At 42.2% G+C, this 17,196-nt stretch overlaps 1 protein-coding gene across 6 annotated transcripts in view; it reads left to right on the forward strand.

Annotated features, from left to right (window-relative positions):
• DENND4C (DENN domain containing 4C) overlaps positions 1-17,196 on the forward strand; it is a 104,691-nt gene that overhangs the window by 68,916 nt on the left and 18,579 nt on the right. For 5 of the 6 annotated variants that reach the window (XM_084794644.1, XM_084794640.1, XM_084794641.1 and 2 more), the window contains 6 exons: positions 613-757; positions 997-1,143; positions 6,791-6,910; positions 7,925-8,071; positions 12,615-13,777; positions 16,894-17,074. In XM_084794644.1, the coding sequence (XP_084650770.1) occupies positions 613-757; positions 997-1,143; positions 6,791-6,910; positions 7,925-8,071; positions 12,615-13,777; positions 16,894-17,074 (1,903 nt within the window). The remainder of the gene's footprint in view (positions 1-612; positions 758-996; positions 1,144-6,790; positions 6,911-7,924; positions 8,072-12,614; positions 13,778-16,893; positions 17,075-17,196) is intronic. The other variant, XM_084794643.1, reaches the window with a different exon arrangement.

The raw sequence follows: 17,196 nt of genomic DNA on the forward strand, positions 1-17,196 counted from the left end.
GAAATTATATAAATTATGTACAACATGTTTAAAATGTGTATATATTTTGGAACTTTGTCAAGATAATTAACTTATTACATCACTTACTATTTTTTGTGGTGAGATCTACTCTTACAAATTTTAAAATAAATATATTGTTATTAACTATAGTCGCCATGTTGAACAGTAGATCTCTTAAATGTATTCCTCCTGTCCAACTGTAAACCAACATCTCTTAACTGCCACAGTGAACGGAGTGCAGATGCCTGTATGAAACACTGATTTCAGTTCCTGTAGAGATGTATTCAGTAGTTTTTAGCTCTTAAGGAACTTTCATATTGTTTTCCACTGAGTTTATTAATTTATGCTTTCACCCATGGTTCAAAGTTCTCTTTTCTCCATATATTTGCTAATGTGTGTGTGTTTTTTTAAACTTAAATTTTTTAATACTTAACTTGTGTTAATTTTAATTTTTTAAAAAATTTATTTGTGTGGGAGTCAGAAGACAGCTTTTGGTTCTTTTCTCCAGGTTAGGGGTCTGGGCTAGCATAAGGCATGTACAGAGAGTGATTTTACCCACTGAGGCAGCTCCTGACCATAAATAACCTTTTTTTTTTTTTTTCAAACTTTTAGGTCGTTTTGGAGAGCCCATGGCCTGGCAGTACTCGCAGTGGTATTTTCTTATGGACTAAAGTACGGAATGTCATACATGGTTTGGCCCAATTTAGGCAGCCACTTAAAAAGACTGGGCAAAAATCACAGGTCTTTTCAATATCAGGTAATGTGTGTGATTGGAAAGATATTTTTAACTGTAGGTTATAAACATGAAGTTTTATTTATATGAAGTAGAGTAATTCTGTTTAGCATTTTTATTTACAGCCAAGGGTACATTTCCTTTTTTTTCCCTCCCACAGAAATCTACAAATTGTTGTGTAATTATAAATTAACTGTGGGCCATTCATGTTTAGTTTTAGAAATATTGTACATGGTTATTGAACTACATTGTCGTATCTTTAGCTCCTCGGAATGCTGCAGGTGGAAGCGATGGGGACACAGTGAGCCATGGTAGTGTGGATAGTTCTAACGATGCTAACAGTGGGGAGCACACAGTCTTCGTCAAAGACCTAATCAGCCTCGATTCCATTGATAATCACTCTAGCACAGGTACTAAAATCTATATTTTACTAACCTTTCAGTAACCACCATGTAAATGTTCCTTTAAAAAAATACATTCTTGAATTTCCATAGAGGGAGTACTCTTGAGAGTAGTATATACCTTTGAGAGGACTGTGCTTCTACACGTCTCCTTACATCCTGTAGCGTGACGTTGACTTTGGTGTGTAGTGCACAGTGCTCTAGTGTGGTAGATCGTTATATTTGTTCATCTTAAATTTATGAAAGTGTGCAGGGGCAGGTGGATTGCTGTGAGTTCAAGGCTAGCCTGGTCTACAAATCAAGTTCAGGATAGCTGAGGCTACACAGAGAAACCCTATCTTAAAAAAAGAAAAGAACAACAACAAAAATAAACGAACAAATTTATGAAAGTGTCTGAGATAGTCGTTAGGGTCATACCTAATGAACTTGAACATTAATGACACAATTTATAAATCCCTTTTTCAGTAAGTTGAAAATTTAACTTAGAACATTGAAATTATGAATACCTGAAAAGAAAAGAAAACAAGTCATTTTGAAAAAGGATGTTTTCGTTTAGGACTTGTGATTGTAGAAGCTACTTATATGTACCACAGGCACAACCTCTGTCTTGAAGGAGCAACTGCATTGAAAAGAGGGGTCCGTGCCACGCATCCCGCTGTGTGTGCTGTCTAGCTGCTCGTTACTCATGCGCCTGTGCGTCCTCTGGTGACTGGTCTCAATGACTGAAGTTTCCTCTCCTCTGCTCTCTGTTGCTCTGCTTTTCACTCTGTGCTGTGTCTTGGTGCTGCCTTTGTCCTGGGCTGTCAAGGTGTGGGGCAGACAGACTTTGTGAACTGAAGCTATGGATACGCGTGTGCTTTAATTCTACCCTTGAATGTTAACCACTTCAGGTAATTTCTCATTTATTAGGTTAAAGTTTGCTGACATTCAAGGGTGGGGGAAAGATACTTGGTTGTATTTTATCTATTGTATTTTTCAGTTTCTTGGCTTTTGTTTTTAGATAAGGGTAATCATATATAGGCTCTCAAAATTTTTCATGTGACAATTTATGACCAGTTTGCAAACATTTATTATTTTATTTAGAAGTCAAGTATGTTTTGCTGCAATTAGATTTGTTTGTAGTATCGTTGCATGAAATGGTATCATGGGTTGTTGAAGTGTTCACTACTTTCCAAAAGTCCGCTTAGCTTTTGTGCCTGAAAACTGCCTTGCTACAATTACAGGAGTGTACATAAACCACTACAACATGAGCCTGTATGTTGCCATCTTGTTAGTCATTAGCCTTTTAAACCAACTATTTGTAACTTTACAAAAAACTTTTGTTTTTAAGATTTTATTTTTATTTTCTGTGTATTGGTGTTTTGCCTACATGTTATATGTATGCATGCCTGGTGTCTTGAGGAGGCCAGAACAGGGCACCAGACTCCCTGGGACTGGAGGTACACTGAGCTACTGTGTGGGGGCTGGCTCCTCTCCTAACCGCTGATCCTACCCCTACCCACCCACCCCTGCCTACCTACCCCTGAGGCTTCTGTTTTAAAGCTACCTTATTTGTTTCCTCTGTTTATTTTCCCTGATACTTTTCTGTACTAAAATTTTGTTTTGGTATTTTATTGTGTATTATTTAGACAAAATAATGTTTATTATGTTTTCATATGAATATATAAAGTCATTTAAAATTAGCTTTATTTATTAAAAAAAGCTAAGTATGTAATTGATATACACTCAGTTTATAAGGAATACTGATAACAAGAGATACATCCTTATCTTTCTTCCTTATTCCTCAAGTTTTAAAATTTTGTCTTATAAAGGCAAATTCATCTTTTACTAAAAACAGAAACAAAAAACAACATTCTAGTAATTGGTGTATAGTAGTTAGGATGTCACTTTCAGGACCTTTTCATAGATTTTCAGCTTCGTTGTTTTAACTTTATTTTCTGTATATAGGTGTTTTCTGGATGTTTGTCTGTATACCACATGTATGTCCGGTGCCCTTAGCGGCCTAAGGAGGCATCCAGTCCCCTGAGACTGAATGGTTGTGAGTGGCCATGTCAGTGGGTCCTCTGGAAGGACCCCTAGTGCTCTTTACTGCCAGGGCGTCTCTCTCCGCCCCTCAGCTGAATTTCTAATAACTAAACAGGAGATACTCGATTGCCAGTGACCATGTGTCCTTAGGGTTTCTAGTGGGGCCTTGTGGCACTTGGAGTCTTGAGCCTGATGCTAGTTGTGCTCATTTCATTCCAAGTATTTCCTGTGGAACCCTTCTGCTTGATGCCCAGTCCAGGGACGCTTAGCTTCCCAGGGACTGCTGGGTAATAGCTTATCTCTTCCTGGGGACTGCTGGGTAATAGCTTATCTCTTTCCTAGTCTCTTGTTCAATTCATGGCACCATAGTTCAACACAGACTTCCTGAGGAAGCCAACCAGCAAAACAACCTACTGACTTCTTGGCTTGGGCTAGGCAGGCTGCAGGGGACAGGGTGGGGACAGGCGTGTGAGCAGTGTGCCATGTAGTGTGGGCTGCAGGGGACAGGGTGGGGACAGGCGTGTGAGCAGTGTGCCATGTAGTATGGGCTGCAGGGGATAGGGTGGGGACAGGCGTGTGAGCAGTGTGCCATGTAGTGTGGGCTGCAGGGGACAGGGTGGGGACAGGCGTGTGAGCAGTGTGCCATGTAGTGTGGGCTGCAGGGGATAGGGTGGGGACAGGCGTGTGAGCAGTGTGCCATGTAGTATGGGCTGCAGGGGACAGGGTGGGGACAGGCTGTGAACAGTGTGCCATGTAGTGTGGGCTGCAGGGGACAGGGTGGGGACAGGCGTGTGAGCAGTGTGCCATGTAGTGTGGGCTGCAGGGGATAGGGTGGGGACAGGCGTGTGAGCAGTGTGCCATGTAGTGTGGGCTGCAGGGGACAGGGCGGGGACAGGCGTGTGAGCAGTGTGCCATGTAGTGTGGGCTGCAGGGGATAGGGCGGGGACAGGCGTGTGAGCAGTGTGCCATGTAGTGTGGGCTGCAGGGGATAGGGTGGGGACAGGCGTGTGAGCAGTGTGCCATGTAGTGTGGGCTGCAGGGGATAGGGTGGGGACAGGCGTGTGAGCAGTGTGCCATGTAGTGTGGGCTGCAGGGGACAGGGCGGGGACAGGCATGTGAGCAGTGTGCCATGTAGTGTGGGCTGCAGGGGACAGGGCGGGGACAGGCGTGTGAGCAGTGTGCCATGTAGTGTGGGGTGGTGGGGACAGGGCGGGGCCATGAAGGATGTGCCATGACACAAGTATGGAGGTCAGAGGACAACTTGTGTGAGTTGGTTCTCTCCTTCCACCATGTGAGTCCCAAGGTTGGCAGGGTCGGCAGCATGAGCCATTACCTGCTGAGCCATTTTTGTCAGCGCTGAGGTTAGTGATTCTAAATAGTAGTGATTAAGGAATCGAACACCTCAGTCCCTGCTCCTTAGTCACCTGTAACTTGACATATAGTCCCTCAGTATGTATGCATGCGTGCATGTATGTATGGTCTCACTTGTAGCTCTGGTTGGTCCTGAACTCCTAAAGATCTCTGTCTCTGCCTCCCAAGTGCTGGGATTAAAGGTGTGCCACCACCACAGCACACTCACCAGCAGTTCGTTGTTATAACTTTATGCTGAAAGATTGATCTTTGTTTGTAGAATATTTTTTGATTTGTGTTTGTATGTTCCCTTGCAGTTAGCTTGGGTTCGATGTCTCCATTAGTGTACTGTATGTGTGATTGTCAGATTGTTATGTGCCTCTCTGTCCTTCCTAAGTCACTTGGTATCAGTGCAGTCTGGGCTCTCTACGTGTAAGTATCTTACCTCTTCTAGATCATAAGCTGTCCTTAGGGGGCCTGGGAAGACTGTAAGACCATGTAGTAATATACTTTTTTTCATCATACTTTTTAAAATTATCATTCATTGATGAAGCTTGCCTAAATTAATCTTTTCTATGATGGTTACAATGTGGTAATTTTACTGCTATATTAAAGATGGCATTCTGGTATATCCAGGAAACTTTTTCTTATTATCTTTTTCCTTATTATCAGTGTGTGTTTATAGATCTCTGTATTAGTCTTTATCCATTCCCAGATTACCTCAGTGTTGGCCCAGTGGGTATCCCTCTAAATTTGGTTATTGTGTCTCTTAGGTGTGCGGATATGGTTCCTTTCTGGGGCAACAAACCCCTTTCTCACTTTTGTGTCTTCCCTCCCTGAGCTCAGGGATCAGTCTCCCCACTCCCCTTCCCCCAGCAATTCCAAGTGTCATTTAATGGAGACTAGATTTTAGAAGTCCAGCTCTGGGTCTTGGTGTACCCACTGCTACACCAAGGTGTTACGGCTCTGTGTTTAGACTTTCAACAAGCAGGATGAGAAACAAATTGTACATGGTGCTGTAGAAATAACCTCCAGTTCCAAATCAGCCCCACAGGATTCTTTTTCTTTTTAAACCTTTCTTCAGTCCTTTTTCCTTTTTAATTGGGCACAGTGGTAAAGTGCTCACCTAACACATACGTGCTCTGAATTTAGTTCCCAGATCACATACAGAAACTGTCCTATATTTTATTCTATGGTGAAAACCTTGTCACCTGATTTTTTTTTTTTTTCAAATCTGTGTAGCCCTGGCTGTCCTGTACTCACTTTGTAGACCAGGCTGGCCTCGAACTCACAGCGATCCGCCTGCTTCTGCCTCCTGAGTGCTGTGATTAATCGCTGGGTGTGGTGGCGCACTCCTTTAATCCCAGCACTCAGGAGGCAGAGGCAGGTGGATCGCTGTGAGTTCGAGGGCAGCCTGGTCTACAAAGCAAATCCAGGACAGCCAAGGCTACACATGACCTAAGTTCAATCTTTGGGGCTATGTGGAAGAAAGAACCAGCTTCCCAGCAGTTGTCCTCTAACCTCTCTCTCTCTCTCTCTCTCTCTCTCTCTCTCTCTCTCTCTCTCTCACACACACACACACACACACACACACACACACACACACACACACACACACACACACACACACACCCGAAATGCATGTAGCTTTAAAATGTTCAATTCAAGTTATATAGATTACCTTTCTCCTGACCCCTATGGAGTTGTTTCATATATAGTATTAGTTGGCTGTATATTTGGATCAGTTTTAGAGCACTCTCAAATTTCGTTGAGTTAATTTTTGAATACATAAAAATGAATTAAAATCAACACAGTAAACCATACTTTAGGAAGTTTCCTCTTTTTTAAAAATCTGTTTTCCTGTACCCTTTGTAGATAAACTCTTCTTATTGTTTTCTTACAGTAAAAATTTTATTGTTCTTCCTACATTTTTTTTTTTGCAAAAGTATCAGGTATGTGTTTCAGTCTCTTTTGTTCTTACCTAAAATTTAAAAAAAAATAAGCAATATGCTATAAACCCTCCTCATCAGAGATTCAAAATGCTTTGCCCAAATTGCCTTTAAGTTTTAGGTGAGGAAATGAAGATTTGGTGCTTTCGAATGTAGAAGAGTTTTCTGTCTGTTCTGCTCTCCTCGTCTTTGCTTATCATTGTTTTTGAAATGTGTCTTGTGAGAGTTATTGTTTTTCTGTTTAGTTCGAGTGTATAGATCTGTGGCATTTTCTGTTTATAGCTGTGTCTTAGACATATAAAAGTATTTACGAGCATGCATCTTTTAAACAGGTGGCCAGTCTGACCAAGGCTATGGGTCCAAGGATGAACTAGTCAAGGAGGATGCAGAGGTCCATGCACCTGCAGAGCACATGCCACAGGAACTGACCACCACAGAGCTGCACATTGAAGGCAAGTGCCAGAGTGCCTGAGCTTTGTGTGGAAGAGCGCTCGGGTTGCTTTATCTTATGTGGTGATTTCATTGGTAATTCTTGCCAATGTACAGCCTGTTTCACAGGTAGACTTTGATAAGTCCCTGAGGTTTAGACTTTAACAGACTTTAGAAAATTTGTAGATCATTCTTTATTTTGTAAAGAAGTACCATCCATTGGCAAAGTTACATAGGTTTTTTTTTTTGTTATTTGGTTTTTTTTTTTAAACAAAACTAGGACTAAACTTTGTCCTGTTTTGGTCTTAACCTCCTGTTCGTCCTGCCTCTGTCTTCATAGTGTGGGGACAACAGGCATATGCCAGTCATCATGCCCAGCAAGAAGACCAAACATTTGAGCTGTCAAACTGAGCTTGCTGTTCCTCTGCCCTCCCAACTCTGAACCTGAGAATCATTCACAGGTCTTAGAAGGCAAACATTGTGCATCCTCAGGCCTTGAGAGTCCTTTGATTTTAAAAAGCTTTTTTATTAGAATGTCTTTGGGTGTCTCTAAGTATAGCTTACATTGGTGGGTTAAAAATAATTATATATGGTTTTCCTCTTTTTTACGGGTCTCATTGAGGTAGAGAGCATCTGTTATGATCCTTTTATGGATCTGTGAGGAGGATTTTGGTTTATGGCATAGGCTTTTCTTGTTCTTTTACACAAATGTGTGTCTTCTTTGATCAAAATACTTATGCTCCAGAGTTACAGATAAGCTACTTGACAATGGAAGAAATAGAAGTCAAGGCCGAGGGCTTAATTGAGTCACTGAGAAACCTTCAAGCCCAGATTATTGAATGCTGGAGTAAAGCACTGTGTTAGTTGGTACTCTTCGTATTTATGGTATAAAGTAAGCCAGATACAGTAAGTCAGTGAATTTAGTCATGTACTCATCCTCACTTGCAGAAAGACTACATCCATATGTAAAAATAATCTCTGGTTTCTAATCATTATTGTTAAAAGCAGGAGTGATAACATCCAACTATTTTTTTCAGAGGTGTGTGATACGTCTGTCATTGGCTCAAAACACTTGCACCCTAGTCCAGAACCTCAGAGTCCTACAGAGCCTCCTGCGTGGGGCAGCAGTATTGTGAAAGTTCCATCTGGGCTATTTGACACCAGCAACAGGACAAATAGTACTGGTAGGTAGAAAGTGACCTCTGCCTCCTTTGGGGACAGTCTGACTGTGTTGAGCTGATCCTGGCCTTGGCGTGCTCTCCACCACGCTCAGCTAGAGTGTCTTCAGTGATGCTTGTTCTGTTGGCTTATACAATAGGCATGCTAGCATGGCCTGAATTCTGTGATGGGCTGAAGTAAAGTAAAACTTTGTGATTTTAAGCAATAGTTGAGAGCCTTGAGTGATGGCATACACACAAGAGTAATATGGAGTAATTAAAAGCAGATGTGAGGAGATATGTAAGTTATATGAAAATATACCATTTTATGTAAGGGAATTGGGTGTTGGTGTGTTTTGGTAGTCACCTGTTAAACTTTTTGAAGAATGGATGTGCGGTATATTTACTAACTAGCTGTGCTTTTCCTGCTGTAGTACCTGAGTAGTTTAGCCATTCTGTTTTATTATAGATAGTGGGAGTACTAGAGGGTCTCCTGTGCTTGTCAAGAACAGAGGCAGTGATTTGATCAGATCCCCAGCACTGGGGAGGAAGAGGCAGGTAGATCTCTGAATTTAAGGCCATCCTGGTCTACATAGCAAGTTCCAGAACAGCCAGGACTGTATAGAGACCCTGTCTTGAATGGGTGCATGGGATTGAGGCAGAACCTTGACACGAGTGAATGAATGAATGAGTGAACATACATACATACGTACATGCATACATGCATACATACATGCATACATACATACATACATACATACATACATGGGATAGAGGCAAAGTCTTGATATAGAGCCAGGCTGGCCTTGATCTTGCAATGATCCTTTAGCTTTCCTCCGTCGCCATTACAGGCATGCAGCACCAGCTACCATGCCTGACTTGATATAATGTATCTTGATCTTAGAGGATTTATTTCATAAAGGAAAGACAAGGTGGCAATGGGGCTCTGGGTTCTGTATCAGTCAGTTTTATTTTAAAGTTGAAAATAAAGTATAGAACTACAGTGAGAGCCTAAATAATCACAGAGACCTGTTTCTCATATTATTATTGTTGTTGTTGTTGTTGTTGTTGTTGTTGTTGTTGTTTTTCGAGACAAGGTTTCTCTGTGTAGCCTTGGCTGTCCTGGACTCGCTTTGTAGACCAGGCTGCCCTCGAACTCACAGCGATCCACCTGCCTCTGCCTCCTGAGTGCTGGGATTAAAGGCGTGCGCCACCACACCCGGCTTGTTTCTCATATTATTAAGAAACGTATCAAGCAGGCATAACTTTAGAATATAAATAGGTTACTTTAATTCCCCCAAAAATCTTTTTAAAAAGTCTCTCAGTGCTTTTAGCTAACTAATTGACATGCTTTTTTTGAATTTCTCAAAGAACAAATTTAGTATAAGTTATTTTAAAAAGAAACAGTTCACAAACATATAAAAAACATAGTCAATAGTTAATTAGATCAGTTTGAAAGATTAAAACAAGTCTGAAAGATTAAAAGCATATTGTATCAAAGGCAGCTTTTCCCCTCAAAGCTTCTAGATCATCATAACAAAAACAAACAAGGAAAAAAAAAACAAAAACAAACCCAAAGCTGACATTCTGATGCATACCTTTAATCTCAGCACTTGGGAAGTAGAGGCAGGCAGATCTCTGATTTCTAGGCTAGCCTGGTCTACGTAGTATGTTCCAGGACAGACAGAGCCTACATGGTAAGACTACCTTGAAACATCATCCCACCACTCCACCCCACAAAAAAGAACAGCAACTGGTTGTGGTGGTGCCCACTTTTAACACCAGCACCTAGGAGGTAGAATCAGGTGGATCTCTTGTGAGTTCAAGGCCAGCCAGGATTTTACAATGAGACCCTGCCCCTGTCCCCCCCAAAAAAGTTACAGGTAAAGGTGCTTGCTGCCATGACTACAACTCTGGTTCAATTTTCTGCATCCATGTGGTAGAAGGAGAGAGCCAGCTCCTGCAGGTTGTTTTCTGATCCCACAGGTACGCTGTGCATGGCACACTTAATGCACATGCAAACTCCCATGCACCCAATCAAATAAATATAGTAATAAAATAAGCTTAAAGAAAACAACGAAGTTGCCACGTGGTGGTGGCGCACGCCTGTAATCCCAGCACTCAGGAGGCAGAGGCAGGTGGATCGTTGTGAGTTCGAGGCCAGCCTGGTCTTCAAAGCAAGTCCAGGACAGCCAAGGCTACACAGAGAAACCCTGTCTTGAAAAACAAAAACAAAAACAAAACAAGAAAGCAACACAGTCAAAAGTGAGTGGGCGGTACTCTACTTGAGTAGCTAGAGAGGAGCTTACAGACAACAGCAGGAGCGTAGCAGCTTACAGACAACAGCAGGAATGGCTGAAGACTGGAGGACCACAGGATGGGTTTGAATGAGGGCCTCTTAGGTCGCAGACTGCTAACTTCTCCTTGTGTCCTCATGTTGTAAGGACCTGGGTGTGGTAGAGCGTGTTTGTAATCCCAGAGCTTGGCAGACAGGCAGGAGGACGAGAGATCACAGACAGGCCTCTGGTTTCTCCTTCATGAACACCTCAATCCATCCATAAGGGCGCTACCTTTATGGCCTAATTATATCCTATATTAAGGTTTCAACATGTATTTTGTTAATTAGGGGGGGATACAACCATTCGAGTAGACTTAAAAGTTTTTATTTTTCCAGGCTTTTTTGAGGGGAATATGGGAGGCCGGAGATGGTTGCACTATGTAGCTTAGGCTGGCCTGGAACTCCTTATGTAGCTCATACTGGTCTTGAACTCATGATTCTCCAGCTTTCTTCCCCAGTGTTAAAATTTTAAATTTATTTCATTCACTATTATTAGTGGGCTGAATGTGCTGTAATGCATGTGTAGAGATTAGAAGACAGCTCTGGGGATCGGTTCCCTATTCACCTTTGTTTGGGGTTTGAGGATCCCACTCAGGTTGGCAGCTTGTATGGCCAGTGCCTCTACCTGCTAAGCCGTCTCAAACAGCCCTCCAGTTTTTGGAGAGAGGGCCTTGAACTTGGTATTTTGTCAGAGGATATACACTGGGACCCCAATGCTCTTGCCTCAGCCACCCATGTACTGGGATTTCAGATCTGTAACCACCATGTTAGACCTGAATATTAACTTAAACAACACAGAGCTGCAGTTAAGAGCACTGGCTCCAGTTCTGGGGCGTCCTCTCCTGACCTCCTGAGGTACCAGCACACAGGGCGCACAGAAACACCTATACACATAGAATAAGTTTAAAGTGTGTGCATTTCTATTCCCATATTCAAGAAACATAGGAATAGAAAAAATCGTATGATAGCAAAGAGTAGCTAAGAGCATTTGCTGTTCTCTCAGAGAACCTGGAGTCAGTTCCCAGCACCCATATGGCAGCTCACAACTACTGATGACTACTCCACAACCATCCAGAGCGCCAGTTCTAAGAGCTCTGACACCCTCTTTTGGCCTCCATGCTACTACATGCGTGTTTTGCACTTAAATACACCCAGGCAGAACACTCATTCATACACATAAAATGAACCTAGCAAATATTTTAATTAAAAGAAAAAATGACCAGCCAGCCTGTGGTGGTGCATGACTGTGAGTCCTAGGCCAGCCTGGTCTACAGAGTGAGTTCCAAGACTGCCAGAGCCACACAGTGAAACCCTGTCTCAAGAAACAAAAAGGCAAAAAATTAATAATAATAATAATAATAATAATAATAAAAATAAAGAAACAAAAAAGCAAAAAGACCACTTGTTTCCCTAAAGCAACTGCTGGTTCTTCAGACTTCTGGCATGTTTTTGTTTACCTGATCTAATGGCTCAGTCCGTTTTAGTTGCTGTTGTTTTTTGTAGCACCTTATAAAGTTAATAACTAGCATTCAGATATTTAAGGATCAAATATAAAATTCATTCAAGATTTCATCAGCCTTCTTAGAATTTGTCTATTTTTTTCAACTTTGAATGAGTTTTTTTACTTTGGTATAGTAATGCTTTGGCTGAAACAAATGTCATTTCTCCATAATTACAAACTTGTTTTTATAGAGCTCTTCCCCTACCCCTCTGTGTGCATGAGTTATTAAACCCAATTTTTTTTTTCATGCTAAATGTTGTATCACTCAGCTTTATCTCCAGCTTCTTGGGAAGTATTTGCTGAATTGGATATGTGAAAGTTAAATTAGAAGAGTTTATTTCTTTTGGGCTCTGCTATTTAACTCCGAGTATTTTTCCTAAAGTGGCTAATAAAATATAAGAAGTGTAGGCCTATGTTTGTTAGTCAAGCTGAGCAATGCGGGCATGCCCAGCGCGGCCTGCCTGCCGTGTTCTCATAGACAAGCCTGTGCACGGGCAGGAGGGTAGGCGCTTAAATGTTAACCTGTAAGAGGCAGGCTCGGATAGGTTTGGGTTGTGCTTTTCCTGTGAAAGCCAGGGATCTTAACTGCTAGACTTCATGGGAGATGCCACTTCTGTATGCCTTCCAGATCTCTGTAGCCTTGCCTTGGGCATAATTAGAACAATAACCATTTTGTTTGTTGCTTTGGAAAATAGTGACATTTCATTTTACTATGTTCCTGCCCTCCGTAGGTAGTTCTTCAAATGTGCTCTGTTCTCCTCAAGCTCCACTTGAAGATGCCGTCTTCAGTGAGTTTTCTAGTTTCAAGAAGAATGGTGATAGAGAAGAGAAAAGACAGAAACGTTTCCCAGAGAGGAGCTGCAGCTTTAGTTCTGAAAGTCGGGCAGGGATGCTGCTTAAGAAGAGCAGTCTGGACCTGAACTCGAGTGAAGTGGCCATCATGATGGGGGCAGACGCCAAGATCCTCTCCGCGGCACTGACGTGTCCTAAGACCTCTCCACTTCACGTCTCAAGAGCCCATAGCTTTGAGAATGCTAACTGTCCTCCAGCTGACAGGAGGACGCGTGTGTCAGAAGGCACCTGGGATTTGGACCACAGATCATCACCTGTGCTAGAGATGCTGGAGGAAAGCCAGGAGTTCCTGGCACCTGTGGCTGGTGATAATGTGGCAGAGACTAGGGCAGAGGTGACATGTGACAGTCTACAAAGTGACAATAATAGTAACAATTTCAGAGACACAACAGCAAGATCCCAAGACACAGTGACTAAGAGGAGCAGTTCCTATGCTGTTGGGAAAGCCGTTGAGAGGGAGGATGTTGAAACTGGATTAGATCCTTTGTCTCTGTTAGCCACTGAATATATAGAAAAAACTTCTGATTCTGAAGATAAATTATTTTCTCCAGTAATTTCACGTAATCTGGCTGATGAAATTGAAAATTACATGAACCTAAAAAGTCCTCTAGGTAGTAAGTCGTCCAGCATGGAATTGCATGGAGAGGGAAACCAAGAGTCTGGCTCTGCTGCTTCATTTGCTCACCCTTTAGGAAGGAGATCGAGTCTGCCCTCAGACCGCCCTCCACCAGCTCAAGACAGTCCGGAAGCCGAGAGGAGCTCCCCTGCAGTGTCCAGGTCTAAAACTTTGACTGGACGATTCAAGCCGCAAACTCCTGACCGCACTCACAAAGACCGGTCCACTTCCTTATCAGCATTAGTGCGTCCTTCACCAAACAGCTCTTTGAGTTCTGTAGTAAATTCTTTCTCCGGGCTAAAGTTGGACAATATACTCTCAGGGCCCAAGATAGATGTCCTAAAATCTAGTATGAAACAAGCAGCAACAGTAGCCAGTAAGATGTGGGTGGCTGTAGCATCTGCCTACAGCTACTCAGATGATGAGGTAAGAATCTTATACTGTTTAGTCTGTCTGATGTAGGAATGCTTGTAGTGCCTTATTGTGCATGTTTGTGTTGTATAAGTAGAGATTTCTGTTAATGGTATGTTTATATTTTAAAAACTTTATATATGTTCTGTTTTATAAAGTGACTTAAGAAAATTAATGATGTAAAAATATAATGTTAGAATTGCCAGGCACGGTGGCACTCACTTATAATCCCAGCACTTGGGAAGTAGATGAAGGCATGAAGATCAGGAGCTCAAGGTCATCCTTGGTTAAGTAGTAGTTTAAGGCCAGTGTGGACTACATGAGATCCTGTCTTAAAATGAAAAACGGGAAGCTGGAGAGAAGGCCCAGTGGTTAAGAGCACTGGCTGCTCTTCCAGAGGACCTGGGTTCAATCCCCAGCACCACATGTCAGCTCACAACCACCTGTAACTCCAGTTCCAGAGGATCTTATACCATCTTCTGACCTCCACATGCACTCTACTCAAATGGTGCTGACATACGTTCCATGTGCAAAAAACAAAAAAATAAAATTTAAATAAAAGTGAACAAACAAGAAATAACATTGGAACTACTTTATAATCCTATAAATAAATCTAAATTTAAACTTTTGAAAGCACTGAAAGTGTTTGCAATTATAACAACATTGTTGTTATAATTTGCATAACATTTTACTTTGTCTTCAGGTTTTGGAGATGGAAGACCACTGTGCAGACCTCTTCAGTGTTGGATTTGCTTGTATTTACCACCCCCCTTCAAGGGGCACATTCATTTTTACATAGCTTTTAGCTGTGATACCTCCTTACTATACATGAGATCACCCTGCAGTTTATTGCATAGATTTCATACAGCCTAGTGTCCTTAAAATGTTGTAAATAGATTTAATCATTAGATTTTCTATTTGTGAAGATGGAGATAGAAAAACTACTTACAGAAAAAGGTTATAATTTCTCCTCTGTGTTCACAGAATTGTATGGTACCTGAATAACTTAAGATAGTATAACTCCAGATTGCTAAGGCTCTAGGGTGTAAAGTCAGCCAAAAGTAAAACTGACAAAGAAAATAAAGAAGCTGGGTAATAAACTGAACAAATAAGGCTTATTGAAAGAAAGCTTCTAGAAAAAGTACTAATTGAATAAAAAGTACAGGATTGCCAGGTGGTGGTGGCGCGCGCCTTTAATCCCAGCACTTGGGAGGCAGAGGCAGGCAAATCGCTGTGAGTTCGAGGCCAGCCTGGTCTACAAAGCGAGTCCAGGACTGTCAAGGCTACACAGAGAAACCCTCTCTTGAAAAACAAAAACAAACAAACAAACAAAAAACCAAAAAACCCAAACAAACTAGAGTACAGGATTATGACAAGAAAGTGCTTTTAGTCTGTGAGGCACTAGGGACTTTGCACATGCTATGTTAGCTTTAAGATTCATTTTGTTTGTTGGTTGGTTTGTTTGTTTTCTCTGTGTAGCCCTGGCTGTCCTGGACTCACTTTGTAGACCAGGCTGGCCTTGAACTCACAGCGATCCGCCTGCCTCTGTCTCCCTGGGTGCTGGGATTACAGGCGTGCACCACTGTGACCAGCTGTTCTAGCTTCATTGTTAGTCTTTGTACTTAAAGAGCTGCACACAATCAGTCAACACAACAAAGAGTAACTTCAAAAGTGTGTTACCTGAGGCTAGAGCTGTGGCTTACTTAGAGTGCCAGCCTCACATAAAAGGCCCTTGCTGTCTCCTTCCATGTGTGCTGTGTATGTATTGGAGGCAGGGTAGGGGTGGGAATGGTGGCTTAGCATTATGATAAAGAACAGAGTGAGCTATTTTATTTCTGATATGTTCTCTGATGTAGTTAGAAAAGGTTTTTACATGGCCTTTTGGGCTTGGACTCCATGTCAGTGCAGAGTCTAGTAAAGAATCAATGCATTTGGGGTATTAATTAAGCAATAGGGCATTACTAATTATGTAGTGGTATAATTATATAATAGTATTTTCTGGCATATAAGACGACTTTTAGCCCCCCCCCCTCGAAAAATCCATACAAAAGTGGGGGGTTGTCTTATATGCGGGGTACTTAACCTGCAGCTTGCTTCCCCCTGCTTCATATGTCTGGCGCATATAGTGGGGGGTGCCAGGGCCGATTCCCCACTCTGTGTGGGGAGTATGAAGCAGGGAGGAGCAGGCTGCACACGTCGAGGAGGAGAACATGAGCGTGCATTGGCTCTCCACAAAACCTGTCCATTCGACTCGGAGGGCTTGCGTCTTTGGGTTGAGTGTGGAGTGCGTGCACTTTAAAGGGGCTGGCACTGGCTGTGTGTTGGCATTTAAGTTGGAAGAGGAGTAGTCTTATACAGTGAGTATATTACAAACTATATTTTAACTGAAAACGTTGGAAGTTGTCTTTTTTTTTTTTTTTTTTTTTTTTTTGGTTTTTGGAGACAGGGTTTCTCTGTGTAGTCTTGGCTGTCCTGGACTTGCCTTGTAGACCAGGCTGGCCTCGAACTCACAGCGATCCACCTGCCTCTGCCTCCCGAGTGCTGGGATTAAAGGCGTGCGCCACCACGCCCGGCCTGGGAGTTGTCTTATACCCTGGAAAATATGGTAAATGATTAGCTGACCTAGGCATAAGTGGTGAGGCGGATGTCACTTCTTTTTTTTTTTTTTGGTTTTTCAAGACAAGGCTTCTCTTAGACTCACTTTGTAGACCAGGCTGGCCTGGAACTCACAGTGATCTGCCTGCCTCTGCCTCCCGAGTGCTGGGATTAAAGGTGTGCGCCACCATGCCTGGCTGTGCCAGTTACCTTAGGTTTTTTTGGGAGAGACTTTTTTTGGTTTTTTTTTGGGGGGGGTTGTTTTTTGTTTTCCCCAGAGCTGAGGACCGAACCCAGGGCCTTGCGCTTGCTAGGTAAGCGCTCTACCACTGAGCTAAATTCCCCAACCCCAGTATGTCACTTCTTTAATGTCTGGAAATTTCAAAAGTCAGTGAGATAATTTGACAGTTTTGAAAAGACATAGGGGTTATTTGTTTTAAGATGTGGAGTTTAATTCTGAAAGGAATAAAGTAAATATATTTCTATTGCCAAAGATATTATTTATGTATGTGGGGTTTTATTCTTTTTAATTATAGGAAGAAACTATTAAAGATTATGGTTTCCCAGCTGGCCTAGAAGATCAGCATATACTAGGGGAGAATCTATCGCCTAATACAAGTATCTCAGGGTTGGTTCCTAGTGAACTTACCCAGAGCAACACAAGCCTTGGCAGCAGTAGCAGCAGTGGAGATGTTGGAAAATTGCAGTGTCCAACAGGTATGGGGAAAGATTGTCTTTTTGCGTTTCATTTTTACATATTAGTGGTGCTGAAGAGAGAATTAGGGCTTATGCAATAGTTCTACCACTTAGCTATAGTCTAACTCAGTGTTAGTTATGCC

Source organism: Acomys minous (assembly GCF_964271855.1).
Source record: "Acomys minous genome assembly, chromosome: 1".
NCBI classification, from domain to species: Eukaryota; Metazoa; Chordata; class Mammalia; order Rodentia; family Muridae; genus Acomys; species Acomys minous.